Source organism: Drosophila pseudoobscura, chromosome 3 (genome assembly GCF_009870125.1).
Source record: "Drosophila pseudoobscura strain MV-25-SWS-2005 chromosome 3, UCI_Dpse_MV25, whole genome shotgun sequence".
NCBI classification, from domain to species: Eukaryota; Metazoa; Arthropoda; class Insecta; order Diptera; family Drosophilidae; genus Drosophila; species Drosophila pseudoobscura.
The window spans coordinates 17,002,472-17,025,104 of NC_046680.1; the positions used below are offsets into that span (position 1 = coordinate 17,002,472).

A 22,633-nucleotide genomic window follows, 5' to 3' on the forward strand; every position below is an offset into this window, starting at 1 on the left:
GGGTAACTGCTGGTAATAGTCGATGTGATTGAGCCCTATATGTTTATGCAAACTTGTGCTGGCCTTTAAGTTATCCACTCACCACCCAAACTTTTTCCCCAGCACCAGATGCGCTTTCGGATTTCATTTTTATTACAGGCGGCTCAAACTGTTGGAAAGTTTTCGGGGCTACAGGACAGTCGACAGCCAGTCAAAGGATCAGGATATAGCAGCTACAAGGATGTCAAGGAAGGGGAAAACTGAGATTAAAAACGCTTGTATAGATATTATGCGATATTTCATAGCATACTTTTTGGGCAAATAAAAACAGAATCCGTCCTTTGCAGTGAAAAATTGCCATTCAGAAGGAAATATAACCTATTACACTGAGTTCCCTGCCACAAATCAAATATCAAAGTCATGCAACGTAAGTCCTGCCTTCTAACCATAATTTTGACAATTTGCATAACCACATGTCAAAAGCAGCCACACCAGGAACTGGATTGGAATGCGACGGCAAGTAGACGGTTGCAAGTAATTAAAATGCTGCGAAATTATACATTCGATTCGAAAACTTGGCTACATCCGATTACTAAACAATGGCCAAAAACAGCTGCCAAAGCAATGCACCTGAGCAAGGGCAACAAAACAGAACAGAAGTGGAACAAGACGACCCTCAACTGGCGCAACTGCCACAACTGGCGCTCCGAGCAGACAGTGCTAAGAGGTCGGATGGCTGGGCTTGGTTAGCCAAGCCAACCAGCCGTTTCCTGTTGCACAATTTTAAGCTGCCGGCACACAGACAACTCCATATGCATATTCGAGCCATGATTTGCCATTCGTGTTCTAGAGATGAGAAGAGAAGGCGGTGAACAGGAGTATGAAATTATTTTCAATTGAAGTGATTGCGAATGTGAGCAAAGTGCCTTAAACTCAACCAATATTGAGACCTAAATTTGAAAACAATTTTGCGTAAGCAATTGTATGAATTCTCTTGAGAATCCAATCTGATTCAGCTACAATTATTTGGTACCAAGTTTTTCTGAATGTTTTCAGAAATTTACAAAACTTGCCCGACTTACTTACTGGGTTCTCCCTCTGATCACGCTCTCATCTCTAATAGCCGCCGGCCTTAAATGGAGTTTGCATAAATTTGCGCAGCCCTGGCTGGGATATTGTTGGATGGCGGCAACAAACACCGCCGACACACACCGCAGAATAAGGTTTTTGGGTTAAACTGCAAGTTTTTGTTGACATTTAAATTTGCATGGCAACATTTTGGCTGCAGCCAGGGCCAGAGCGAGAGCCAGAGCCAGACCGACTCTGGCCAGCCTGTCATATTTGATGTGCTCCCAAACCAGAGGCGGAAGTCCGCTGCCAACTGTCAGGCGGCTGCCTGTGTGCATATGTATGCACTTATATGCATGTGTGGGCGTGAGTGTGCGTTAACTGGTTTTAAATTTGTTTTAATTAAGGCAAGAACCGCCCATTGCTGCAGCTACAACTACAGTACAGCACAGTACAGTACTGTAGCAGCCACTCCACTCTCACTCTGGGCTCCATAAAATATGCACTATATTTTTAAGTGCTTGGGCGCGGAAAAATGCCTGATCCTAAAAGTATGCAATGCGAAGAGCAAATTGTAATGCCGACAAGTTTTCCCGCCGGTCACCGCTGCGAAAATGGGAAAATGGCCAAAATCCTCTGCATTTTCTTTCTTTGCTGCCGGGCCCATCAACATAAACAGCTGTTTCCGCTAAGTGTGCGAGTACCTGGGACGAAGCCACGGAAACGACAGCGCATAGAATGGACATGGCCAAATGGACAACTGGATAACTGGCTAACAGCTGGACCCGTTTTCTGGCGTCGTCAAGGCGACGAAAATGCCAACGTTAGCTGGCCCCGATGGACATCATCCTGACTCTCCTTCCGCCTACCTTCAGGATGGCAAAGTGGTGTCAAATGCCTCCAACACACCGAGAAAACAAGATTGGTAAGTAGCTAAGTAGCTTTTCCATGTATACGCCAGTAAAATGGTTTTTTGTGGCTTAAATTCGCTCTAGAAGAGCTCGTTTGAAGGTTATGCAGAAGTCTGGCAAGAAGATCGATGAAAAAGAGATGGGAGTCATTTTACTTGCACCTTTCTGTATTTGATAGCCTGAAGAGTAGAAGTTGGTCAACTGGTTATCGAAGAAATGCTTGCGTACCTCAGCTACCATGCTCCACTGCTAACTGTTCAATCCGGCTCATTAATCTGTACCCAATTCATCCCATCATGCTACTCCTACTCCAAATTTTACCGGTAACTACCACCTGTTGGAGGCTGCTACTACTGACATTTTTCACCTTTCCTTACATCAAAAGTTCCTCAGCAGGCGCCACTTAAATAACTGAAGTGTTCGTTATTGGAACTAGCCATCAGTTTATTCATCAACCTCTGCTCAAATTTCCCTACATTTTGTGCTTTGAAAGCTGGCCAAAAGCTTTTCCCATACACTTTTATGTTAATAGCTCTACATACATACATACATACGAGGCTCACCTCAAAGACTGCTACAATATTTGCTACAGTATTTGGCTCTTCTGTATGTCAGTTGCATACTTTTAGGTAGTATAAGACTAAACAGTGTGACTTAACATCGTTAAGATTAGCGCGTAAAACGCACTTCAACTTTACGGCATTGCGGCAAAAACCAACATAAATAAAATTTGAGTTGCTCAATCAAAAATACTGAGCTAAATATGCATTGCTCCATGGTATATATGAAACAGCGACATCGAAAGGGACCTAAAGGTTCCCAAAGTGGGCGATAATAACATGTATAAACACTACATGCAGCGAGGTACTTGCAATGCCTAGGTGTTCGCCCTAATGTATTAGCTAGATGTCTTATTACCACGCCAAGAAACAGAAGACTTAAAAGGTGTCATCCACTGGATCTCCCTACTAGATCCCTCCAATAACATTTAATTAACTTTTTGTAAATAATGTACCTTTTCTATATATGTATGTATGTGTGTAACATTAATTATATGTATGTATGTATGTATCTCCTATGATCAATTGTTTTTCCTCTTAAATGTAAAACTAGGTTAAGTTGCCACGGAGGTAGCAGAAAACTTCTTTACAATAAAATACAACTTTTCCACATAAAAAAAGGATCAGCGCAATTTCTTTTGTTTAATAATATATTTAATAATAATATAATTTAATTCTCAGTAGGAAGCTCTTTCGCTTATATTATATATATAATACTATGTATATATTCAAGTTCAGGTTCTGCTGCACTCTATGAACCCAGTAAAACTTGATGGAGCGTGTGTTCATGTCGAGTACAGCGTTTTCTGAGAGCGCATTTATCAGATGAATCTCTGTCTCTCTCTCTCTCTTTGAACTTGCTCTTCGACGAAAATGACGATCAAAACAAAATGATATGCGTACAAAATATAAATAATACGACTTTATGATAGTCATCTGTATTTGGAATCGAGAGAGAGAGAGGGAGAGGAAGAATAACTTGTTATGTCATCCTATTACTTTATATCAGCTTGTTTTGTTTTGAGAGAACGTTAAGCGAAGAACTTTGAGCAAAAGAGAGGTGATTAAAAAAGCTACCAAAAAAATCAACAAACGCCACGCTTCGCTGATAGTCTATCAGTATTTGCGGGGCAGGCAAACATATTTCATGAATTTCAAATTATTTACATGTAGGTACAAATAAGGAATAAGTCCAATCTCTTTGTGTATATGCAGACAAATGTATTAATCTCTGAGAGCTTTCGCCTACGACATCAACAAGGTGCTAGTATAACGCACTCTTTGCGGCAGATCTGACAGTGTTTGCTAAGAGTGGAACAAGTGAGGTTCGATCACCATGATCTTAACATTTGCTTTGCTGGGCATGGCCCTGGCGCTGGCCTACAATTTCTACCGAAACACCTATAGCTACTGGGAAAGAAAGGGAGTGCCTAATGAACGCCCTCTCCCGCTGATAGGAAACGTAAAAGGAATCGGAACGAAGTACCATTTTCGAGACATTAACCAGAGGATCTACGATAAATTCAAGGGCGTCGCGCCCTTTGCAGGAATGTTCACTTTCTTCAAGAGGTCCGCTCTCATCATTGATCTGGATTTGATAAAGCAAGTGCTGATCAAAGACTTTCAATACTTTCAAGATCGTGGAGTGTATAATAATGTGCGAGATGAACCGTTGACGGGTCACCTGCTGAGTCTGGAAGGCGACGAATGGCGTTCGATGAGGCAGAAGCTGACGCCCGTTTTCACTTCTGGAAAGATCAAGCATATGTCTGGAGTGGTCGTTGAGGTTGGCCATCGTCTGGCCGCAGCCATGGACAAGGCCGTGAGTGCTGCAAAGGTGGACGATGGCGATGTGGAGATCAAGGATATCTGTGCCAGGTTTACGACAGATGTAATAGGAACGTGTGCATTTGGCTTGGAGTGCCACAGTCTGAGTGATCCCAAGGCGGAATTCCGGTCAAAGGGACGGATGATCTTCGAGAAACCTCGCCACTACGCAATAGTGGAATTTTTTATCTTTACTAATGCAAAATTAGCCAAAAAATTGCGCATGAAAATCTTACCCGACGATCTATCGGATTTTTTTTTGGATGCTGTAAAAAATACCGTCGATTATCGCATGAAGAATGGTATCAAGCGAAACGATTTCCTCGATGAGTTGATTGAATTGCGTGCTGAGAACCAAGAGGCTGCTAAACAAGGAAAGGTTATTGATCTGTCCCATGGCTTGACTATCGAGCAAATGGCTGCCCAGGCTTTCGTATTCTTCCTAGCTGGATTTGAGACTTCTTCGAGTACAATGGCCTATTGTTTGTATGAACTGGCCCAGCATCCCGATATTCAGCGCCGAGTTAGGGAGGAAATCGATGCCGTTCTCAAGAATGTGGAAGGAGGGGAGATAACATATGATGCCTTAGCAGAGATGAACTACCTAGAAAAAGTCTTAGCTGGTAAGCACCTATCCGTGCAAATAGTATATGCAATTCTAACCAGCATATGTTTACAGAAACCCTCCGGAAACATCCCATTGTTCCTCAACTCATTCGAGAGGCCAATCAGAACTACAAAGTTCCCAACACGGACATCACCATTGACAAGGGAACAACCGTGTTAATACCTGTCCACAACATTCACCACGATCCTGAAATATATCCGCAGCCCGAGCGTTTCGATCCGAGTCGCTTCGAGGCGGATCAAGTGAAGTCTCGTCATCCGATGGCCTATTTGCCCTTTGGGGACGGATCCCGTAACTGCATAGGACTGCGATTCGGAAAGATTCAGACTAAGATTGGTCTGGTGTCACTGCTGCGGCGCTTTAAGTTCGGCATCTCCAATCGTACCGAAATTCCTCTGATTCTAGATACTCGCTCTTTCCTTTTAGCGACGAAGAATGGGATTCACCTGAGAGTGAAGCGTATCTAATATCTGATAAGTTTTGTTTGTTATACTCTAGAAATACATAAAAGATTTCGTTTATGATAGGTAGTAGGCGGAGATAAACCCATTACTAGTGACGCATTCGAGAACATCAGAGAATAAAAATATTATTGTGAGAGAGAACTTTCCATCAAAACCGAACCAGCTTCAAGAGAAGTGCTGCTAGTTTAGCCTGTATGCCAAAGTATGTAGATCGACGCTGGATCATTCTAAATAGCGCATCAGTTGAATAAAGTGTTCGGAAAAGTAAACCATCTCACCTATTTTACTCTCAAAGAATTGCCATTAAAATATTTAGATTTCAAAAAACGACAAGCACTGTAACAGTCAAGAGCTGGATGCTTAAGTTATAGCTAGTATAACAAAATAGCTCTGAAATTGACTCTGAAAACCTGGAAGCACTGTTAGAGTCAGTTGCATTTCAATCGAGTGTACAGAAGCATGTGGACGCTGTTTACTCTCATTCTCGTTGCTGGAGCTCTGGCAACATGAGTGGCCTTGGTAAGAGTCTACACTGGACAGACACCAATCGTCGAATCTATCTCTCCATCGCTCTCTCTATGATCTTGCTCTTCGAAGAAAATGACGATCAAAACAAAACTGATATGATAGACATCTGTATTTGGAATCAAGAGGGGAAAAAATTGTTCTCTCTGCGTCTCTCTCCCAGCTTTGATCAAAAGAGAGGTGATTACGAAAGGGTACCAAACAAATTAACGAACGGCACGCTTCGCTGATAGTCTATCAGTATTCGAGGGGGGGCAGGCAATTGATTTTTGCAAACATATTTCATGAATTTCAAGCTATTTACATGTAGGTACAAAGGTATACGTATACATATGTACATATGTATGTAGGTATAATCATTTTGTTTATACATATATGTATACAGAAATGTATTAATCTCTCTTCGTGAATTTTTGATCTGAAAGCTTTCTTCTACGACATTAACAAGGTGCTAATATAACGCACACTCTGAGGCAAATCTGACAGTGTTTGCTACGAGTGGAACAAGTAAGGTTCGATCACCATGATGTTAACATTTGCTTTGCTGGGCATGGCCCTGGCGCTGGCCTACAATTTCTACCGAAATACCTATAGCTACTGGGAAAGAAAGGGAGTGCCTAATGAACGCCCTCTCCCGCTAATAGGAAACGTGAAAGGAATCGGAACGAAGTACCATTTTCGAGACATTAACCAGAGGATCTACGATAAATTCAAGGGCGTCGCGCCGTTTGCAGGAATGTTCACTTTCTTCAAGAGGTCCGCTCTCATCATTGATCTGGATTTAATAAAGCAAGTGCTGATCAAAGACTTTCAATACTTTCAAGATCGTGGAGTGTTTAATAATGTGAGAGATGATCCGTTGACGGGTCACCTGCTGACTCTGGAGGGCGACGAGTGGCGTTCGATGAGGCAGAAGCTGACGCCCGTTTTCACTTCTGGAAAGATCAAGCATATGTCTGGAGTGGTCGTTGAGGTTGGCCATCGTCTGGCCGCAGCCATGGACAAAGCCGTGAGTGCTGCAAAGGTGGACGATGGCGATGTGGAGATCAAGGATATCTGTGCCAGATTTACGACAGATGTAATAGGAACGTGTGCATTTGGCTTGGAGTGCCACAGTCTGAGTGATCCCAAGGCGGAGTTCCGGTCAAAGGGACGAATGATCTTCGAGAAACCGCGCCACTCCCCAATAGTGCAATTTTTTGTGTTTACCAATGCAAAATTAGCCAAAAAATTGCGCATGAAGCTCTTACCCGATGATGTATCGGAATTTTTTATGAACGCTGTAAAAAATACCGTCGATTATCGCATGAAGAATGGTATCAAGCGAAACGATTTCCTCGATGAGTTGATTGAATTGCGTGCTGAGAACCAAGAGGCTGCTAAACACGGAAAGGTTATTGATCTGTCCCATGGCCTGACTATCGAGCAAATGGCTGCCCAGGCTTTCGTATTCTTCCTAGCTGGATTTGAGACTTCTTCGAGTACAATGGCCTATTGTTTGTATGAACTGGCCCAGCATCCCGATATTCAGCGCCGAGTTAGGGAGGAAATCGATGCCGTTCTCAAGAATGTGGAAGGAGGGGAGATAACATATGATGCCTTAGCAGAGATGAACTACCTAGAAAAAGTCTTAGCTGGTAAGCACCTATCCGTGCAAATAGTATATGCAATTCTAACCAGCATATGTTTACAGAAACCCTCCGGAAACATCCCATTGTTCCTCAACTCATACGAGAGGCCAATCAGAACTACAAAGTCCCCAACACGGACATCACCATTGACAAGGGAACAACCGTGTTAATACCAGTCCACAGCATTCATCACGATCCTGAAATATATCCGCAGCCCGAGAGTTTCGCTCCGAGTCGCTTCGAGGCGGATCAAGTGAAGTCTCGTCACCCGATGGCCTATTTGCCCTTTGGGGACGGACCACGTAACTGCATAGGACTGCGATTCGGAAAGATTCAGGCCAAGATTGGTCTGGTGTCACTGCTGCGGCGCTTTAAGTTCGGCATCTCCAAGCGTACCGAAATTCCTCTGATTCTAGATACTCGCTCTTTCCCTCTAACGACGAAGAATGGGATTCACCTGAGAGTGGAGCGTATCTAGTATCTGTTAAGTTTTGGTTGTTACACTTTAGAAATACATAAAACATTCCGTTTGTAATAAATGCGCAATATGTGAAAGCACCCGAGTAGGCAGGGAGATACAATTTTAGCAAAAGAGAACTCACAGAGCTTTCCATAAAAACCGAACCAGCTTCGAGAGTCAGTTGCATTTCAATCGAGTAGACGGAAGCATGTGGACGCTGTTGGCTCTCGTTCTCGTTGCTGGAGCTCTGATTTATTCCCGGCTGCTTGAGCATTATGACTACTGGCGTCGCAAGGGCGTGGCCGGGGAAAAGCCTGTACTTTTCCTTGGCAACATGAGTGGCCTTGGCAAGGGGCTACACTGGACAGACATCAATCGTCGAATCTATGAAAAGTTTAGCAAAACAGAACGCTTCTGCGGCTACTTCACCTTCTTTAGCAAAGCTTTCTTTGTGATGGACCTGGAACTGATTAAAAAAATAACGATAAGTGATTTTAGCAGCTTCGCGGATCGTGGACTCTTTCACAATGTTAAGGACGATCCGTTGACGGGAAACCTTCTATTCCTGGACGGGCCCGAGTGGCGCTGGCTGCGCCAGAACCTGACGCAGGTCTTCACCTCCGGAAAGATGAAGTTTATGTTCCCCACCATGCTGAGCGTGGGGGAAAAGCTCACCCAGGCTTGCGAGCTGCAAGTGGGTGAAATAGAGGCCAAGGACTTGTGTGCTCGCTTTAGCACAGATGTCATTGGAAGCTGTGCTTTTGGCCTGGAGTGCAACAGCCTCAACGATCCCAATTCGGAATTCCGTCGCATGGGCCGTTCAGTGACCACTAATCCGCTTCACACGGGCATGGTGCAGGGATTCATGTTTGCCCAGCCCAAATTGGCGCGGATGCTACATATGCGCCTCTTCCGCCCCGAGGTGAGCGAGTTCTTCTTGGAAACAGTCCGCCAGACACTGGCCTACAGGAAGAGGGAGAATGTGCAGCGCAGTGATTTGATACAACTGCTAATGGATCTGGGGGAAGAGGGGACCAAGGATGGGCTGTCCTTTGAACAGATTGCCGCTCAAGCCATGGTGTTCTTCCTGGCCGGCTTTGACACTTCCTCGACAACAATGTCCTTCTGCCTATATGAATTGGCCTTGAACCCCGATGTTCAGGACAGATTGCGCAGTGAAATCCTAGAGGTTCTTGCCAAGAACAATCACCAGCAGACATATGAGTCTATTCAGGAGATGCCGTACCTGGATCAAGTTGTGGCAGAAACACTGCGAAAATACCCCATACTGCCGCATATTGTGCGACAAACTACCAAAAAATATGATGTGCCGGACAGCAGACTTACTTTGGAGCCAGGCATGAGAGTGATGATCCCCGTGCACAGCATACAGCACGACCCAGAGCTTTATCCAGAGCCGGAAAACTTTGACCCAAGTCGCTTCGAACCGGATCAGGTAAAGGCCCGTCACCCGATGGCCTACTTGCCATTTGGCGAAGGTCCGCGTAATTGCATCGGCGAGCGCTTCGGTAAAATGCAGGTGAAAATTGGAATTGCCTACATTCTCCGCGATTTCCAATTCCGCCAATCCGAGCGTACACAGATCCCATTGAAGTTCTCCAGTCGGACGTTTCTTATAGGAACCCAAGAAGGTATTCACCTTATAATGGAAAAACTTGCCGCACCCTAAAATATGATAGTGACTTCACAAATTTCATGTTAACTACAAATGCATAAGGCCCGCTGTCTGATTAATAAAAAGCTTTAGACATAAAGAGAGAAGTACGAAATATAAAGTGAGCGGAGAGCCAGACAAAAGCACTGCGCTTTAAGAAGCAAACTCCCGCACAGTGCACTCATTGCACTCATAAGAGCATAGAATATTAAGAGAAATTCATGTAAGAGAGCATTGCAGAGTAAATAAAAATTAAAAATAATTGTTCTAAATTGTAGTGTAATCGATCAGCTGTTAGTAGCTTGTTATCTCCAGGACGTAAACAATTTTTTAGCCGCCTCTTTGCATTGAATTTTTCAAGATCAACGATAGGCATGTTTGAATGCCGTTTTTTCGCCGCTTGTTGCTTCTCTCATTCGCTTTCGCATCGCTCAAAGCTCGGAGCTTTGCCAGAGTTTTCATTAGATTGCAATGCATTAAGTATTGAGTTCGAGGTTATCTTCTCTGTTTGGGTTGTTTACGTTGCCGCTGACTTTGCCCCCAGTTGCTGCATCGCTAATCGCCACTGATTGCCACCAGGCGGACTTTAAGTGCAGTTGAAAGTGAAACGGTGGTGGAGAATGCTGGATGTAATTGCACTGCTGTTGATTACCCTCGCCATTGGCTTCTGGTATGTGCGCACGCGGCTGAGCTACTGGGCCAGGCGCGGGATCGGGCATGTCAGGCCCACCTTTCCCATGGGTAACATGGATGGGCTTCGCAGGACAAAGCATTTCAAGGACATTGTGACGCCGCTGTACGAACGGTTTAAGGACAGCGGAGCGCCCTTTGCCGGCATCTACATGATGCTGCGGCCTGTGGTTTTGGTCCTGGACCTGGATCTGGCTAAGGAGGTGTTGATCAGGGACTTTGCGAACTTTGAGGATCGCGGCATGTACCACAATGAACGGGACGATCCTCTGACCGGCCACCTCTTTCGCATTGATGGACCCAAGTGGCGGCCCCTGCGCCACAAGATGTCCCCCACGTTCACTTCGGGCAAGATGAAGTTCATGTTCCCCACCATATGCGAGGTGGGCGTGGATTTGGCCGAGGTCTGCGGCGAGCTGGCAGCGAATGCCATCTGCGGCATCCTGGAGATCAGTGACCTCATGGGCAGATACACCTCCGACGTGATTGGCCGCTGTGTATTCGGCCTGGAGTGCAACGGATTGCGGAACCCCGAAGCCCAGTTTGCCGTGATGGGTCGACGGGCCTTCACCGAACGACGCCACAACCAGCTGATCGATGGCTTCATCGAGAGCTTCCCCGACCTGGCCCGCCGGCTGCGAATGTGCCAGATCCATCAGGACATCACTGACTTTTACCTGGGCATTGTGAAGGAGACCGTGAAGCTGAGGGAGGAACAGGGAATTGTCAGGAACGATTTCATGAATCTTCTTATCGAAATGAAGCATCGCGGCGAGCTCACCCTACAGGAGATGGCTGCCCAGGCATTCATCTTCTTTGCGGCCGGCTTCGACACTTCGGCCTCGACCCTGGGATTTGCACTCTTTGAACTGGCACGCCAGCCGCAGCTCCAGGACAAGTTAAGGCAGGAAATCGACGCTGCCCTGCAGCTGCATCAGGGTCAATTCACATACGACTCCATGCAAGAGCTGCGCTACATGGAGCTGGTCATAGCAGGTAATGTAGTGAACAGCTGACAGCTGACAACCGTGCAATTTCGATAATGATACCATCCTTGCAGAGACCCTGCGAAAGTATCCCCCATTGCCGCACCTCACGCGCATCTCCAAAAATTTGTATACTGCCAAGGGCAACCGGCACTTCTACATAGAGCCCGGTCAGATGCTTCTAATACCTGTGTACGGCATTCACCACGATCCTGCCATATACCCAGAGCCACACAAATTCATACCAGAGCGATTCATGGGCGATCAGCTGGCCCAGCGACCCACCGCTGGCTGGCTTCCCTTCGGCGATGGACCGCGAAACTGCATCGGAATGCGCTTCGGCAAGATGCAGACCAGCATTGCCCTGGTCAATCTACTCAGACGGTTCCACTTCAGTGTTTGTCCACGAACGGAGTCCAAAATTGAGTTTGTCAAATCGAACTTACTGCTATGCCCGGCGAATGGCATATACTTGAAGGTGCAAGAGATTAGCAAACTCAAATGATAGCGGTACCCATGACAATAGAGATACCAGAATTGTGTTCACAAACGAATTTTAATATAATATGAAACATGCATTTTTTTATCACACATACATATATTTAAGCAAATAAATACTAATCATTTAGGTATGTTTCGGGGCAATATTGTGTACCCTGCCTTCTAGGCGTGAATAATAATCGTGACCCTCAAAAAATTCCCTATCTATTTGGTGGTTATACGAATATTGATTAATTCGTGTTTTGGGTGCAAACACTATCTATACGTTTATCAGTTAAAGTATGTTAAAGGAGTATAACGACGTAACTGGGCGAAAAATTTTGGTATTTTAATACTCTTATTTCATCATATTATTTAAATTCTGAAGAATTAACTACATCATTCTTATACGTACATATGTATATCGTAAGTGAGTATGGTAATTTGTTTTGGCTTATTTGTTGAACCTTATAAATCAGCTGTTTGTAAAAATATGCGGTTTATTTACAGTTTTTGAAGTTTTTTACGTCTACAGATATCCTATAGGTTATTACTCGTATACTCGGATTTGATCATTCTTATTTGTACGAGCTAAGCGACATATGTACATCCTACTGCCTGTGGCATTTTTACTCAGGTGAGAAGTTCATTTCCACTCAAAATCTTAGCGCTTAATGGCTCAAGTAAATATACTTAGGTCATTCGTACGTTTAGTAGAAATCGTAACCATGTTCATGTGTGAACAGTAGGACTGCAGACTGCTAGTGGAATTACTCACAAGTCACAGTCTTAAAGCCGCGCGCGGATTCAGACTAGACCTCACAAACAGAGTACAATAAAACATGTCGTTTAAAGTTTCGGCCAAGAGATAGCGGGAGCTTTTACCTATAAAAATTAGTGGATACGGCAAGCTGGGACCAGTTCCAAACCGAAAGTATAATGTCGCTGGTGCTAGCGTTGATTGCCATTGTGGTGTCGCTGGTTCTCTTCGCGGCAAGACGACGTCATGGATATTGGCAGCGTCGAGGTATCCCGCACGATGTGCCCCACCCACTTTTCGGGAACATTGGGGACTGGCCCAAGAAGCGGCAAATAGCAGTTATATTCAGGGATTACTATCGGAAGTACAAGAATGCGAACTACCCGTTTGCTGGATTCTACTTCTTTTTTACAAGAAGCGCTGTGGTTACCGACCTGGATCTGGTAAAGCGAGTGCTCATCAAAGACTTCAATCATTTCGAAAACCGAGGCATATTCTACAATGAGATTGATGACCCCCTCTCGGCAACAGTGTTCAGCATTGAAGGTCAGAAGTGGCGTCATCTGAGGCACAAGCTGACACCCACATTTACGTCTGGCAAAATGAAGCACATGTTCCCTATTGTGGTCAAAGTGGGTGAGGAGATGGACAAAGTCTTCAGCAACAAGGTTGGCGATGGAAAGGTTCTTGAAATCGTTGATCTGGTGGCCCGCTACACGGCTGACGTCATAGGCAATTGCGCCTTTGGTCTAAATTGCAATAGTCAACAGAATCCCAATGCGGATTTTGTCACATTTGGCAAGCGAGCCCTCAGGGAACGTCGCTATAAGGGTCTATTAGATTTCTTTATATTCGGCTTTCCGAAGCTTTCACGTTCCCTGCGCCTCAAATTGAATGTACAGGAAGTTGAGGACTTCTACACAAAGATTGTGAGAGACACCATCGACTATCGCTTGAAGACTAAGGAAAAGCGTAACGACTTCATGGACAGTCTGATTGAAATGTACCAGAAGGAGCAGGAAGGCAACTCTGATGAAGGTCTGACCTTCAACGAGATCCTGGCTCAGGCATTCATATTCTTTGTGGCCGGTTTCGAGACAAGCTCCACCACCATGGGCTTTGCGCTCTATGAGCTGGCGCAGAACCAGGACACTCAAGATAAGCTGAGAAATGAAATCAACGATGTTCTGGCCAAGCACAACAATCAGTTCACCTACGAGGGTATTAAAGAAATGAAATATCTGGAGCAGGTGGTAATGGGTGAGTACTCGTGAGGATTACATTTTGTTTCTTTTTCTCTAATATTTTATAATTCCCTTTCAGAAACTCTTCGGAAGTACCCTGCTCTTGGTCATTTAACGCGAAAGACGCGGTTGGATTTTTCACCCGAAGATCCGAAGAATTTCATTGCCAAAGGAACGACAGTTGTCATACCGGCTCTGGGCATTCACTACGATCCTGATATTTATCCCGAACCCGAGAAATTCAAGCCTGAGCGTTTTACGGAGGAGGCTATCGCCTCCAGACCCGCCTGTGCCTGGCTGCCCTTTGGCGAGGGTCCACGCAACTGCATCGGACTGCGCTTCGGCTTAATGCAAACCTGTGTGGGCCTGGCATACCTGATCAAGGGGTACAGGTTCAGTGTCGCTCCGGAGACACAAATACCCATAAAGTTTGTCCTCAAAAGTTTTTTACTGTCTGCCGAAAACGGAATCTATCTTAAGGTCGAAACGGTTTCCAAATGAAAAGTTTAATGAATAAAATAAAGTTTTTATTACTGTTACTGTTTTTTCCCAAATTGCTTTGTGATATACAATTGGTATAAATAGCTGCTTTTCTTTTGGAAATTGCTGCTGCGACTGCACCGAAATTTTGAAACAGGAGTCTGAATACCAAATTTTGTTGCTGTAGCCTTAATATGCTCTGAGATCTTTGGATGCCACACATTTTCGTCCTTTGCGGTGGCGGAATTGGGTGGTGCGAAAATTTTGAAATAAACTCGTTTAGGTGCGATATCGCAGGAGTGTGGATACCAAATTTGGTTGCTCTACTTCTTATAGTCTGTGAGATCTAGGCGCTCACTTTTTGCTATAGGCAGAAATACACTTATGTATGTACATATGTATGTATAACAGTCTGTCAGAAGAGCCGGGATAACAAATTTAGTTGTTTTAGCTTTTGTAGTTCTTGAGACCTTGGCGCTCGGCTTTTGATGCTGATTATATGCACATATGTGTACATACATACACATGTACATATCAATCGTAATATTATTCTCAGCTGTACATTACGAAATTTTTCACAGTTTTCTCTTTCGTTGCCCCCTTTACAATTTACAGTTAGTTACTGTCCACTGCCTGTCTTATTGCTATGCATGTTTATTCTCGTCCACTGTCTGTCCCATTATTTAGCAGGTGTAAGTGAGAGAGTGCGTATGGAGAGAGACGACTCGCTCAGAGAGGATCAAAAGGGAAGAGATAAAGAGACGCGCTCTCTTGAGCGAGTTTCTCTGCGGCAATGTGTGTGGGTAATAAAGAGAAAGAGCGACCATTGTAATTTTGGATTTAATTGGCTAGTGCAATTCATATATATTCATATTTATATTTATCGCAGGCTCATCGCGAAAATCGGATCAATTCGCTAATTTTTGCGACTTGCGAGCATGACTAATTAATTAACTAATAAAAATGGGATTTCATATGTACTTTAGTATTAGAATCATGATATTTGATACTTAGCACTGCCTTGCATGTATTTATGCACCTATAAGTTTCCACTGGCTGTCGAAATATTTCAAGGATTTCATACGTTCTATGAAGCTATTTTGGCATGCGTTGCAGAAATCGAAACAACGTTTTCATACCCAATATATATAGTTTTACCATCGGAGACCCGCATTTCAGTATAGTATCAAAGTCGACCACTTCTGTGTGCTGACAGTGTAGCCTACAATCAAAAGCTTGCTGGAGAGTAAAAGCTCTCTTACCCATAAAACGTAGTTGATACGGCAAGCTGGGACCAGTTCCAAACCGAAAGTATAATGTCGCTGGTGTTAGCGTTGATTGCCATTGTGGTGTCGCTGGTTCTCTTCGCGGCAAGACGACGTCATGGATATTGGCAGCGTCGAGGTATCCCGCACGATGTGCCCCACCCACTTTCCGGGAACATGGGGGACTGGCCCAAGAAGCGGCATATAGCAGTTATATTCAGAGATTACTATCGGAAGTACAAGAGTGCGAACTACCCGTTTGCTGGATTCTACTTCTTTTTTACAAGAACCGCTGTGGTTACCGACCTGGATCTGGTAAAGCGAGTGCTCATCAAAGACTTCAATCATTTCGAAAACCGAGGCATATTCTACAATGAGATTGATGACCCCCTCTCGGCAACAGTGTTCAGCATTGAAGGTCAGAAGTGGCGTCATCTGAGGCACAAGCTGACACCCACATTTACGTCTGGCAAAATGAAGCACATGTTCCCTATTGTGGTCAAAGTGGGTGAGGAGATGGACAAAGTCTTCAGCAACAAGGTTGGCGATGGAAAGGTTCTTGAAATCGTTGATCTGGTGGCCCGCTACACGGCTGACGTCATAGGCAATTGCGCCTTTGGTCTAAATTGCAATAGTCAACAGAATCCCAATGCGGATTTTGTCACATTTGGCAAACGAGCCATCGGCGAACGTCGTTACTGGGGTCTATTAGATTTCTTTATATTCGGCTTTCCGAAGCTTTCACGTTCCCTGCGCCTCAAATTGAATGTACAGGAAGTTGAGGACTTCTACACAAAGATTGTGAGAGACACCATCGACTATCGCTTGAAGACTAAGGAAAAGCGTAACGACTTCATGGACAGTCTGATTGAAATGTACCAGAAGGAGCAGGAAGGCAACTCTGATGAAGGTCTGACCTTCAACGAGATCCTGGCACAGGCATTCATATTCTTTGTGGCCGGTTTCGAGACAAGCTCCACCACCATGGGCTTTGCGCTCTATGAGCTGGCGCAGAACCAGGACACTCAAGATAAGCTGAGAAATGAAATCAACGATGTTCTGGCCAAGCACAACAATCAGTTCACCTACGAGGGTATTAAAGAAATGAAATATCTGGAGCAGGTGGTAATGGGTGAGTACTCGTGAGGATTACATTTTGTTTCTTTTTCTCTAATATTTTATAATTCCCTTCCAGAAACTCTTCGGAAGTACCCGGTTCTTGCTCATCTAACGCGAAAGACACAGGCCGATTTTTCACCCGAAGATCCCAAGACTTTTATTGCCAAAGGAACAGTTGTTGTCATCCCTGCTCTGGGTATTCACTACGATCCTGATATTTATCCCGAACCCGAGAAATTCAAGCCTGAGCGTTTTACGGAGGAGGCTATCGCCTCCAGACCCGCCTGCACCTGGCTGCCCTTTGGCGAGGGTCCACGGAACTGCATCGGACTGCGCTTCGGCATAATGCAAACCTGTGTGGGCCTGGCATACCTGATCAAGGGGTACAGGTTCAGTGTCGCTCCAGAGACGCAAATACCCATGAAGTTAATCCTCAAGAGCATTTTACTGTCTGCCGAAAATGGAATCTATCTTAAGGTCAAAAAGGTTTCCAAATGAAAAGTTGAACGAAAAAATAAAGGTTTTGTTGTTAATAGTTTTTGTTATAAAATTACTATAAACTAAACATTTATAAAGAAGCTAAGAATTGCCTTTTGTGACACTCTTACAACTTCCAATACGTACAATACATGTACGATTAGATAGCAGACTTAGGTCTTATCGGCAGTATTGTAGGGAAACCTATAAAGCCGAAACCCATAATGTATTGTATAGCGGGGTCGGTAGTGCTATCTCAGATGCATCGCCAGGTTCTGTTCAATTATATAATAGCAAAACCAACAGAACCAGAATCGAAAGAAGATCTTTAACTGCCATTAGTGGAATACACGAAAACCTGTTTGCGGCTATTTGTTTGCGCAGTGTACATATTGCTCACCAATCGCTGCCTGAAACATTTGGCGAGCGCTCATTTGATTTCTCTCAATAATGTGTCTTAAACTAAAATACTACTCTTAAATCTCTATATATATATACGTTAATTCAAAATACTTATTCGTTACCAGCATCGTTTTCATCCATATCCATCTTTTCGTTAGTTTAAAATTAATTTGTTTATTTGTACGTTGTCTCTGGTTGAATTTTTTGGACCGGCTTGGACTAAAGTCCTCACCTGCTTGGTGTGAAAGCATGAATAGTTCTACATTAATGCAGGATATTGCAAACCTAAAAACGTTTTCAAACATATCGATTACTTGCAGTTTACTCATTTACTCAATAGCTATTCAATTGACTCAATCGGCAAAAGCTAATAGAGCAAAGTCTAAAGAGAAAGCTTTTATCTGTCCAGCTCGGTTGCTTCGCCTTGTAACGGTGACTGGCGATTCGTTATTGTTAGTTGGCGTCTCTTTATCGGATGAAATAAAGAGCGTCGATGCAGATTAAAGAGAGAATCTAATATAAAAAGCAAAGCTCTATCACAGGACTGCTCAGTATTTTCGTAATGGCCATTATAATCGTATTGCTGGTCGGTGTTATTTCGCTCGCCGTATGGTGGGTTCATCAAAACTTTTCTTACTGGAAACGTCGCGGCATTCCGCATGACCCGCCCAATATTCCGAAGGGGAATACTAGCGAGCTTATGAAGACAAGACAAATTGCGGATCTCTTCCGGGAAACCTACTTCAAATACAAGGGCAAGACCGATGGACCATTTGTAGGATTTTACCTCTATCTGAAGAAAATTGCGATTGTCACTGATATTGATTTTGTGAAAACTGTATTGATCCGCGAGTTTGACAAGTTTCACGATCGCGGACTTTTCCATAATGAAAAAGACGACCCCCTGACCAATCATCTAGTGGCCATCGAAGGCCAAAAGTGGCGACAGCTCCGCCAAAAGATGACCCCCACATTCACTTCGGGAAAAATGAAGATTATGTTCCCCACAGTACTGGAAATTGGCAATGAGATGATCCGGGTATTCGCTGAGAAAATAGGGCCCCAGCCCCTGAATGTCGCCGATCTGGTGTCCCGCTTCAGCGCAGATGTGATAGGAAGCTGTGCCTTCGGCCTGGAGTGCAACAGTTTGCGGAACCCCAATGCAGAATTTGTCACCATGGGCAAGGCTGCCATCACTGAGCGGCGCTATGGAAAAACAGCGGACTTGTTCTTTTTCGGTGCACCTAAGCTGGCAGCCAAGTTGCGAATGAAGGAGACCGTCCAGAAAGTCGAGGATTTCTATATGAAAATCGTTAGAGAAACCGTCGACTATCGGTTAAAGAATAATGTCAAACGAAACGATTTCATGGACATGCTGATCGATATGAAGATCAATTACGATAAGGGCAACAAGCAGGATGGCATCAGTTTTAACGAGTTGGCAGCCCAGGCTTTTATTTTCTTCTTGGCTGGCTTCGATACCTCTTCGACTTCGTTGGGTTTCGCTCTCCATGAACTGGCCGTTAACCAGGACATCCAGGATAAGCTGAGGACGGAGATTGACACGGTGATGGCGAAACACAACGGCCAATTGAACTATGATAGCATGCGGGAGCTGACGTATCTGGACAAGGTCATCGATGGTGAGTCAGTCTATCAATTAGACTCATATTGATCAGCTCTGCGATTTGCATAACATTCTTCATAATTTCCATCCTTAGAAACCTTCCGAAAGAATCCCGTTGTGGGTCATTTGATTCGCATATGCACTCAGCGGTACGAGCATCCCAATGGAAAGTATTTCATTGAGCCAGGCACTGGCGTTGTTATCCCCACCTTGGGTATTCATCACGATCCCGAGTTCTATCCGGAGCCGGAGAAGTTCAAACCCGAGCGTTTCGACGAGGATCAAGTGCTGCAGCGACCTCCCTGCACTTTCCTGCCCTTCGGTGACGGTCCGCGAACCTGCATCGGCCTACGCTTTGGCCGCATGCAGATCGTGGTCGGACTGGCCCTGCTTATTCACAATTTCAAGTTTGAGGTCCACCCCACAAAGACGACTGTGCCGCTCAAGTTCAAGGTCACCGATGTTCTCTTATGTTCCGAAGGAGGAGTCCATCTCAATGTTAGCAAGGTTCCGCGATAATCAAATTAAATAATATCGAATATAATTACTTGAGATTTAAACAATAAAGCGCGGTGGCAGATGGAAAAAAAGCTTTCAGAATAGACTAAGTGGAAAGGGGGAAAGACTCAAGGAAACTCTCTAAAAATAAACTATGTATTCTCTAACTGTGGAAACCTCGAAACACAAGCGAAACCCCATAAGAGGCAGTGGTTGCTATTTCACAACGAACAAATAAAGTTAGATCAGTATTCCCACACATTGTTCGCTTGGTAGACAGACAGCTGATCGAATTTTCAATCAACAAACCGAGACTATTCAGTGAGCAGAGTGTTATTCGTAACAGGTTAAAATATTTACACATATATAGTATAGTAAAAATATGAATATATGAATGAGTATTATATAATTAAAGAGTATCTGCTGTTTGAGCTTAATAGGTTTCTCTTTACATTAGTGCGGATCAGAATACCCAATTTGAATATCGAGTATACAAATTACGTGGTAAATAGAAAAATAGTAAGTACATATTTTTTCCAGAGCTTTATTGCTTGAGCTTTATTACTAGAGAAGGATAGTGAGGACACAATCCTAGATTATTATTATCATTATCATTTATATACATAGTTATTGTATAATAAAGTAAAGTATAATCTTTTCTAGGGCTAAAAGATAAGAAATAATAAGTCAAGCGAGCATGACTCATATAAATGCAAAGAATAGTTTGATGTGTGACTGATGTACATACATGCATATGCCTGTAATTTAACATTTATATCTATCTAATTCACGGACACCAATTAAACCCAGACCCCCATAGTACGTTCGATCAAGCATGATGTAATATCAAGCAATTTTATACAGATTAATAACATATTTGGGTAGATACAAGGTGAGGTAATAGCTACTGTATCTACAGAGGTATTTTTGAAATACGAGGACACGAGTATATGTTGCATTGTGTGTAATTGTTAAACACGTTCCACTCTCAGTGAAATGCCAGTTTTACTGGCTATCAAGAAGCTTTCCAAGTCGTACTTCATAGGAAAAGCCGTCTCGTCGCACACGGAGAATTTGAAATCCTTCAGGAGCATGGCCATTCCAATGCGGGCTTGCATCTGGCCAAAACGCATTCCGATACAGTTGCGGGGACCATCGCCGAAGGGCAGCCACTCCACTGAGTCGCGATTCTTAACGCGTTCGGGCGAGAAGTTGTCCGGGTTGAAAGCATCAGGATTGGGGTAGAACCTCTCATCGCGATGCATGGCTCCGGCTGGTATCAGAATGGGCATTCCCTTCTTGATCACGTACTTTGGATTATCTGGAACCACAAAGTCCTCCAAGCATTCGCGATTCAAGACGGGCAGGACCGTATACAAGCGAAGAGTTTCTAAAGGAGAGAGGAGAAAGTTTAAGTCATGGTGATATTGAAAATTGAACTCTATTTACTCACCAGATATCACCTGATCAAGGTACACTAGTTCCTTCATGCTCTCGTAGGTCAATTCACCGCCATACTTCTGTATAACCTCCTGGCACTCCACTCTCACCCGCTGCTGAATGTCTGGGTGCTGAGCCAGCTCATAAAGAGCAAAGCCCATCGTGGTCGACGAGGTCTCAAATCCAGCGGCAAAGAACACAAAAGCCTGGGCGGCAATCTCCTCAATCGTGAGGTTGATGTTGTCGCCCGACTCGGTTTTAATTATTTGATTGTTTTTCAGATCGATCAACTGATCCATGAAGTCGTTGCGACGTATCTGGTTCTGTTCCCTGAACTTCACCGTCTCCTTGACGATTCGCATGAAAAACTGCTCAATGGGCTCGGCTGTCATCTTCAAGTGCAGCTTGCGGGATAGTTTTGGAAAGCTATTGAGGAAAGCGATGCCAAGAGATCCGTGACGGTTCTCTGTCAAGGCTCGACGACCCATCTTACGGAACTCGGCTTCGGGATCCTTGAGACTGCTGCAATCAATGCCAAAGGCACATGTGCCTATCACGTCTGTGGTGAATCTGGCCAGCAGTTCTCTGACCTCAACGATGGGCGAATTGTCCGCCATCTGACCAAAAACTTCGGTGAACTCATGACTCACTTTGACCACGGTGGGGAACATGTACTTCATTTTACCCGAGGTGAAGGTGGAAGACAGCTTGTGCCTCATCGACTTCCACTTGTGGCCATCCAGCAGAAACAGCTGCCCAGACAAGGGATCATCCTCCGGGTTGTGGAAGAATCCGCGATCCGTGAACTTGTTGAATTCCTTGATCAATATGAGCTTGGCCAGTGAGGGCTCCAGCACGAAAACAGCAGGCCGCTGGAACCAATAGAATCCGGCAAAGGGTCCGCTCAGCCTGTACTTCTTGTAGTAATCAGTCCAGACATCGTTGAACGTTCGCGTGGTGCGCAATCCCCACATGCTCCCCAGCAGCCAATGCGGTTCCTCACAGGGAATGCCTAGATTTTGCCAGTATTTCCTGCCCAGTAGCCATTTCAGTAGCAGATATACAACCAGCGCCACAAGCGTCCACAGAAGTAGTGCACCAACGCCCACAGCCATAGCGATAATATATACTACGAATATAACTACTACGTATGGATTTCTGTTTATCTCCCCGTCCGCGGCAATCAAGTATGCGAACCTGTTCAACTTCGGGAACTGACTGAGGGCCGAGCTGCTCTCTGGCTGCTTATAAAGACCCCACACAAAATGTTGTAGTCATTGTGACCGAAGAATTGCCGAGAATTGACGCTCTTTTGTGTGTCTGATTATGATATGAATAAAGATAGTGACAGGGTGCTACATTCAAGAACTCACTACGAAAACACAGACTTAAACAATCCATCCTACTCCCAGAGAGCTCGTCCAGAGCTAGGTGAAC

The 22,633-nt window shown here is 44.4% G+C and overlaps 8 protein-coding genes across 8 annotated transcripts; 7 read left to right on the forward strand and 1 right to left on the reverse strand.

Annotated features, from left to right (window-relative positions):
* Positions 1-3,626: 3,626 nt before the first annotated feature.
* On the forward strand, positions 3,627-5,503 carry LOC4804974 (probable cytochrome P450 6a14). Its single transcript, XM_001361412.4, has 2 exons — positions 3,627-4,968; positions 5,025-5,503. Exons 1-2 carry the CDS (start codon positions 3,855-3,857, stop codon positions 5,438-5,440), a joined length of 1,530 nt encoding a protein of 509 aa, XP_001361449.3. The 5' UTR covers positions 3,627-3,854; the 3' UTR covers positions 5,441-5,503.
* A 928-nt stretch (positions 5,504-6,431) lies between these two features.
* Positions 6,432-8,153, forward strand: LOC117183541 (probable cytochrome P450 6a14). The gene is made up of 2 exons (XM_033377676.1): positions 6,432-7,599; positions 7,656-8,153. The coding sequence occupies exons 1-2, from the start codon at positions 6,486-6,488 to the stop codon at positions 8,069-8,071; spliced, it is 1,530 nt and encodes a 509-aa protein (XP_033233567.1). The 5' UTR covers positions 6,432-6,485; the 3' UTR covers positions 8,072-8,153.
* Positions 8,154-8,189: 36 nt separating this feature from the next.
* Positions 8,190-9,990, forward strand: Cyp6a13 (Cytochrome P450 6a13). The gene has a single exon (XM_001361415.4). The coding sequence runs from the start codon at positions 8,262-8,264 to the stop codon at positions 9,741-9,743; it is 1,482 nt and encodes a 493-aa protein (XP_001361452.2). The 5' UTR covers positions 8,190-8,261; the 3' UTR covers positions 9,744-9,990.
* Positions 9,991-10,189: 199 nt separating this feature from the next.
* On the forward strand, positions 10,190-12,106 carry Cyp6a22 (Cytochrome P450 6a22). Its single transcript, XM_001361413.5, has 2 exons — positions 10,190-11,414; positions 11,479-12,106. The coding sequence occupies exons 1-2, from the start codon at positions 10,349-10,351 to the stop codon at positions 11,907-11,909; spliced, it is 1,497 nt and encodes a 498-aa protein (XP_001361450.3). The 5' UTR covers positions 10,190-10,348; the 3' UTR covers positions 11,910-12,106.
* A 670-nt stretch (positions 12,107-12,776) lies between these two features.
* Positions 12,777-14,434, forward strand: LOC6898736 (probable cytochrome P450 6a23). The gene is made up of 2 exons (XM_002138687.3): positions 12,777-13,904; positions 13,968-14,434. The coding sequence occupies exons 1-2, from the start codon at positions 12,824-12,826 to the stop codon at positions 14,387-14,389; spliced, it is 1,503 nt and encodes a 500-aa protein (XP_002138723.1). The 5' UTR covers positions 12,777-12,823; the 3' UTR covers positions 14,390-14,434.
* A 1,210-nt stretch (positions 14,435-15,644) lies between these two features.
* On the forward strand, positions 15,645-17,287 carry LOC6898737 (probable cytochrome P450 6a23). Its single transcript, XM_002138688.3, has 2 exons — positions 15,645-16,765; positions 16,829-17,287. Exons 1-2 carry the CDS (start codon positions 15,685-15,687, stop codon positions 17,248-17,250), a joined length of 1,503 nt encoding a protein of 500 aa, XP_002138724.1. The 5' UTR covers positions 15,645-15,684; the 3' UTR covers positions 17,251-17,287.
* Positions 17,288-18,156: 869 nt separating this feature from the next.
* On the forward strand, positions 18,157-19,848 carry LOC4804980 (probable cytochrome P450 6a20). The gene is made up of 2 exons (XM_001361417.5): positions 18,157-19,274; positions 19,353-19,848. The coding sequence occupies exons 1-2, from the start codon at positions 18,194-18,196 to the stop codon at positions 19,775-19,777; spliced, it is 1,506 nt and encodes a 501-aa protein (XP_001361454.1). The 5' UTR covers positions 18,157-18,193; the 3' UTR covers positions 19,778-19,848.
* Positions 19,849-20,576: 728 nt separating this feature from the next.
* On the reverse strand, positions 20,577-22,597 carry Cyp6a21 (Cytochrome P450 6a21). Its single transcript, XM_001361420.4, has 3 exons — positions 22,556-22,597; positions 21,210-22,437; positions 20,577-21,146 (listed from the first exon to the last, which is right to left on the reverse strand). The coding sequence occupies exons 1-3, from the start codon at positions 22,595-22,597 to the stop codon at positions 20,728-20,730; spliced, it is 1,689 nt and encodes a 562-aa protein (XP_001361457.3). The 3' UTR covers positions 20,577-20,727.
* Positions 22,598-22,633: the final 36 nt, after the last annotated feature.

Excerpts from the sequence above, each read along its gene's own strand:
- Cyp6a21 (XM_001361420.4), bottom strand. The coding sequence starts at position 22,597 with ATGGATTGTTTAAGTCTGTGTTTTCGTAGTGAGTTCTTGAAT. Across the intron at positions 22,438-22,555 it reads TTCGTAGTGAGTTCTTGAAT|CCAGAGAGCAGCTCGGCCCT; the intron begins GTAGCACCCTGT and ends CTTTATAAGCAG. Across the intron at positions 21,147-21,209 it reads CCTTGATCAGGTGATATCTG|AAACTCTTCGCTTGTATACG; the intron begins GTGAGTAAATAG and ends TCTCTCCTTTAG.
- Cyp6a22 (XM_001361413.5), top strand. The coding sequence starts at position 10,349 with ATGCTGGATGTAATTGCACTGCTGTTGATTACCCTCGCCATTGGCTTC. Across the intron at positions 11,415-11,478 it reads CATGGAGCTGGTCATAGCAG|AGACCCTGCGAAAGTATCCC; the intron begins GTAATGTAGTGA and ends CCATCCTTGCAG.
- LOC6898736 (XM_002138687.3), top strand. The coding sequence starts at position 12,824 with ATGTCGCTGGTGCTAGCGTTGATTGCCATTGTGGTGTCGCTGGTTCTC. Across the intron at positions 13,905-13,967 it reads TCTGGAGCAGGTGGTAATGG|AAACTCTTCGGAAGTACCCT; the intron begins GTGAGTACTCGT and ends ATTCCCTTTCAG.
- Cyp6a13 (XM_001361415.4), top strand. The coding sequence starts at position 8,262 with ATGTGGACGCTGTTGGCTCTCGTTCTCGTTGCTGGAGCTCTGATTTAT.
- LOC6898737 (XM_002138688.3), top strand. The coding sequence starts at position 15,685 with ATGTCGCTGGTGTTAGCGTTGATTGCCATTGTGGTGTCGCTGGTTCTC. Across the intron at positions 16,766-16,828 it reads TCTGGAGCAGGTGGTAATGG|AAACTCTTCGGAAGTACCCG; the intron begins GTGAGTACTCGT and ends ATTCCCTTCCAG.
- LOC4804980 (XM_001361417.5), top strand. The coding sequence starts at position 18,194 with ATGGCCATTATAATCGTATTGCTGGTCGGTGTTATTTCGCTCGCCGTA. Across the intron at positions 19,275-19,352 it reads TCTGGACAAGGTCATCGATG|AAACCTTCCGAAAGAATCCC; the intron begins GTGAGTCAGTCT and ends TTCCATCCTTAG.
- LOC4804974 (XM_001361412.4), top strand. The coding sequence starts at position 3,855 with ATGATCTTAACATTTGCTTTGCTGGGCATGGCCCTGGCGCTGGCCTAC. Across the intron at positions 4,969-5,024 it reads CCTAGAAAAAGTCTTAGCTG|AAACCCTCCGGAAACATCCC; the intron begins GTAAGCACCTAT and ends ATATGTTTACAG.
- LOC117183541 (XM_033377676.1), top strand. The coding sequence starts at position 6,486 with ATGATGTTAACATTTGCTTTGCTGGGCATGGCCCTGGCGCTGGCCTAC. Across the intron at positions 7,600-7,655 it reads CCTAGAAAAAGTCTTAGCTG|AAACCCTCCGGAAACATCCC; the intron begins GTAAGCACCTAT and ends ATATGTTTACAG.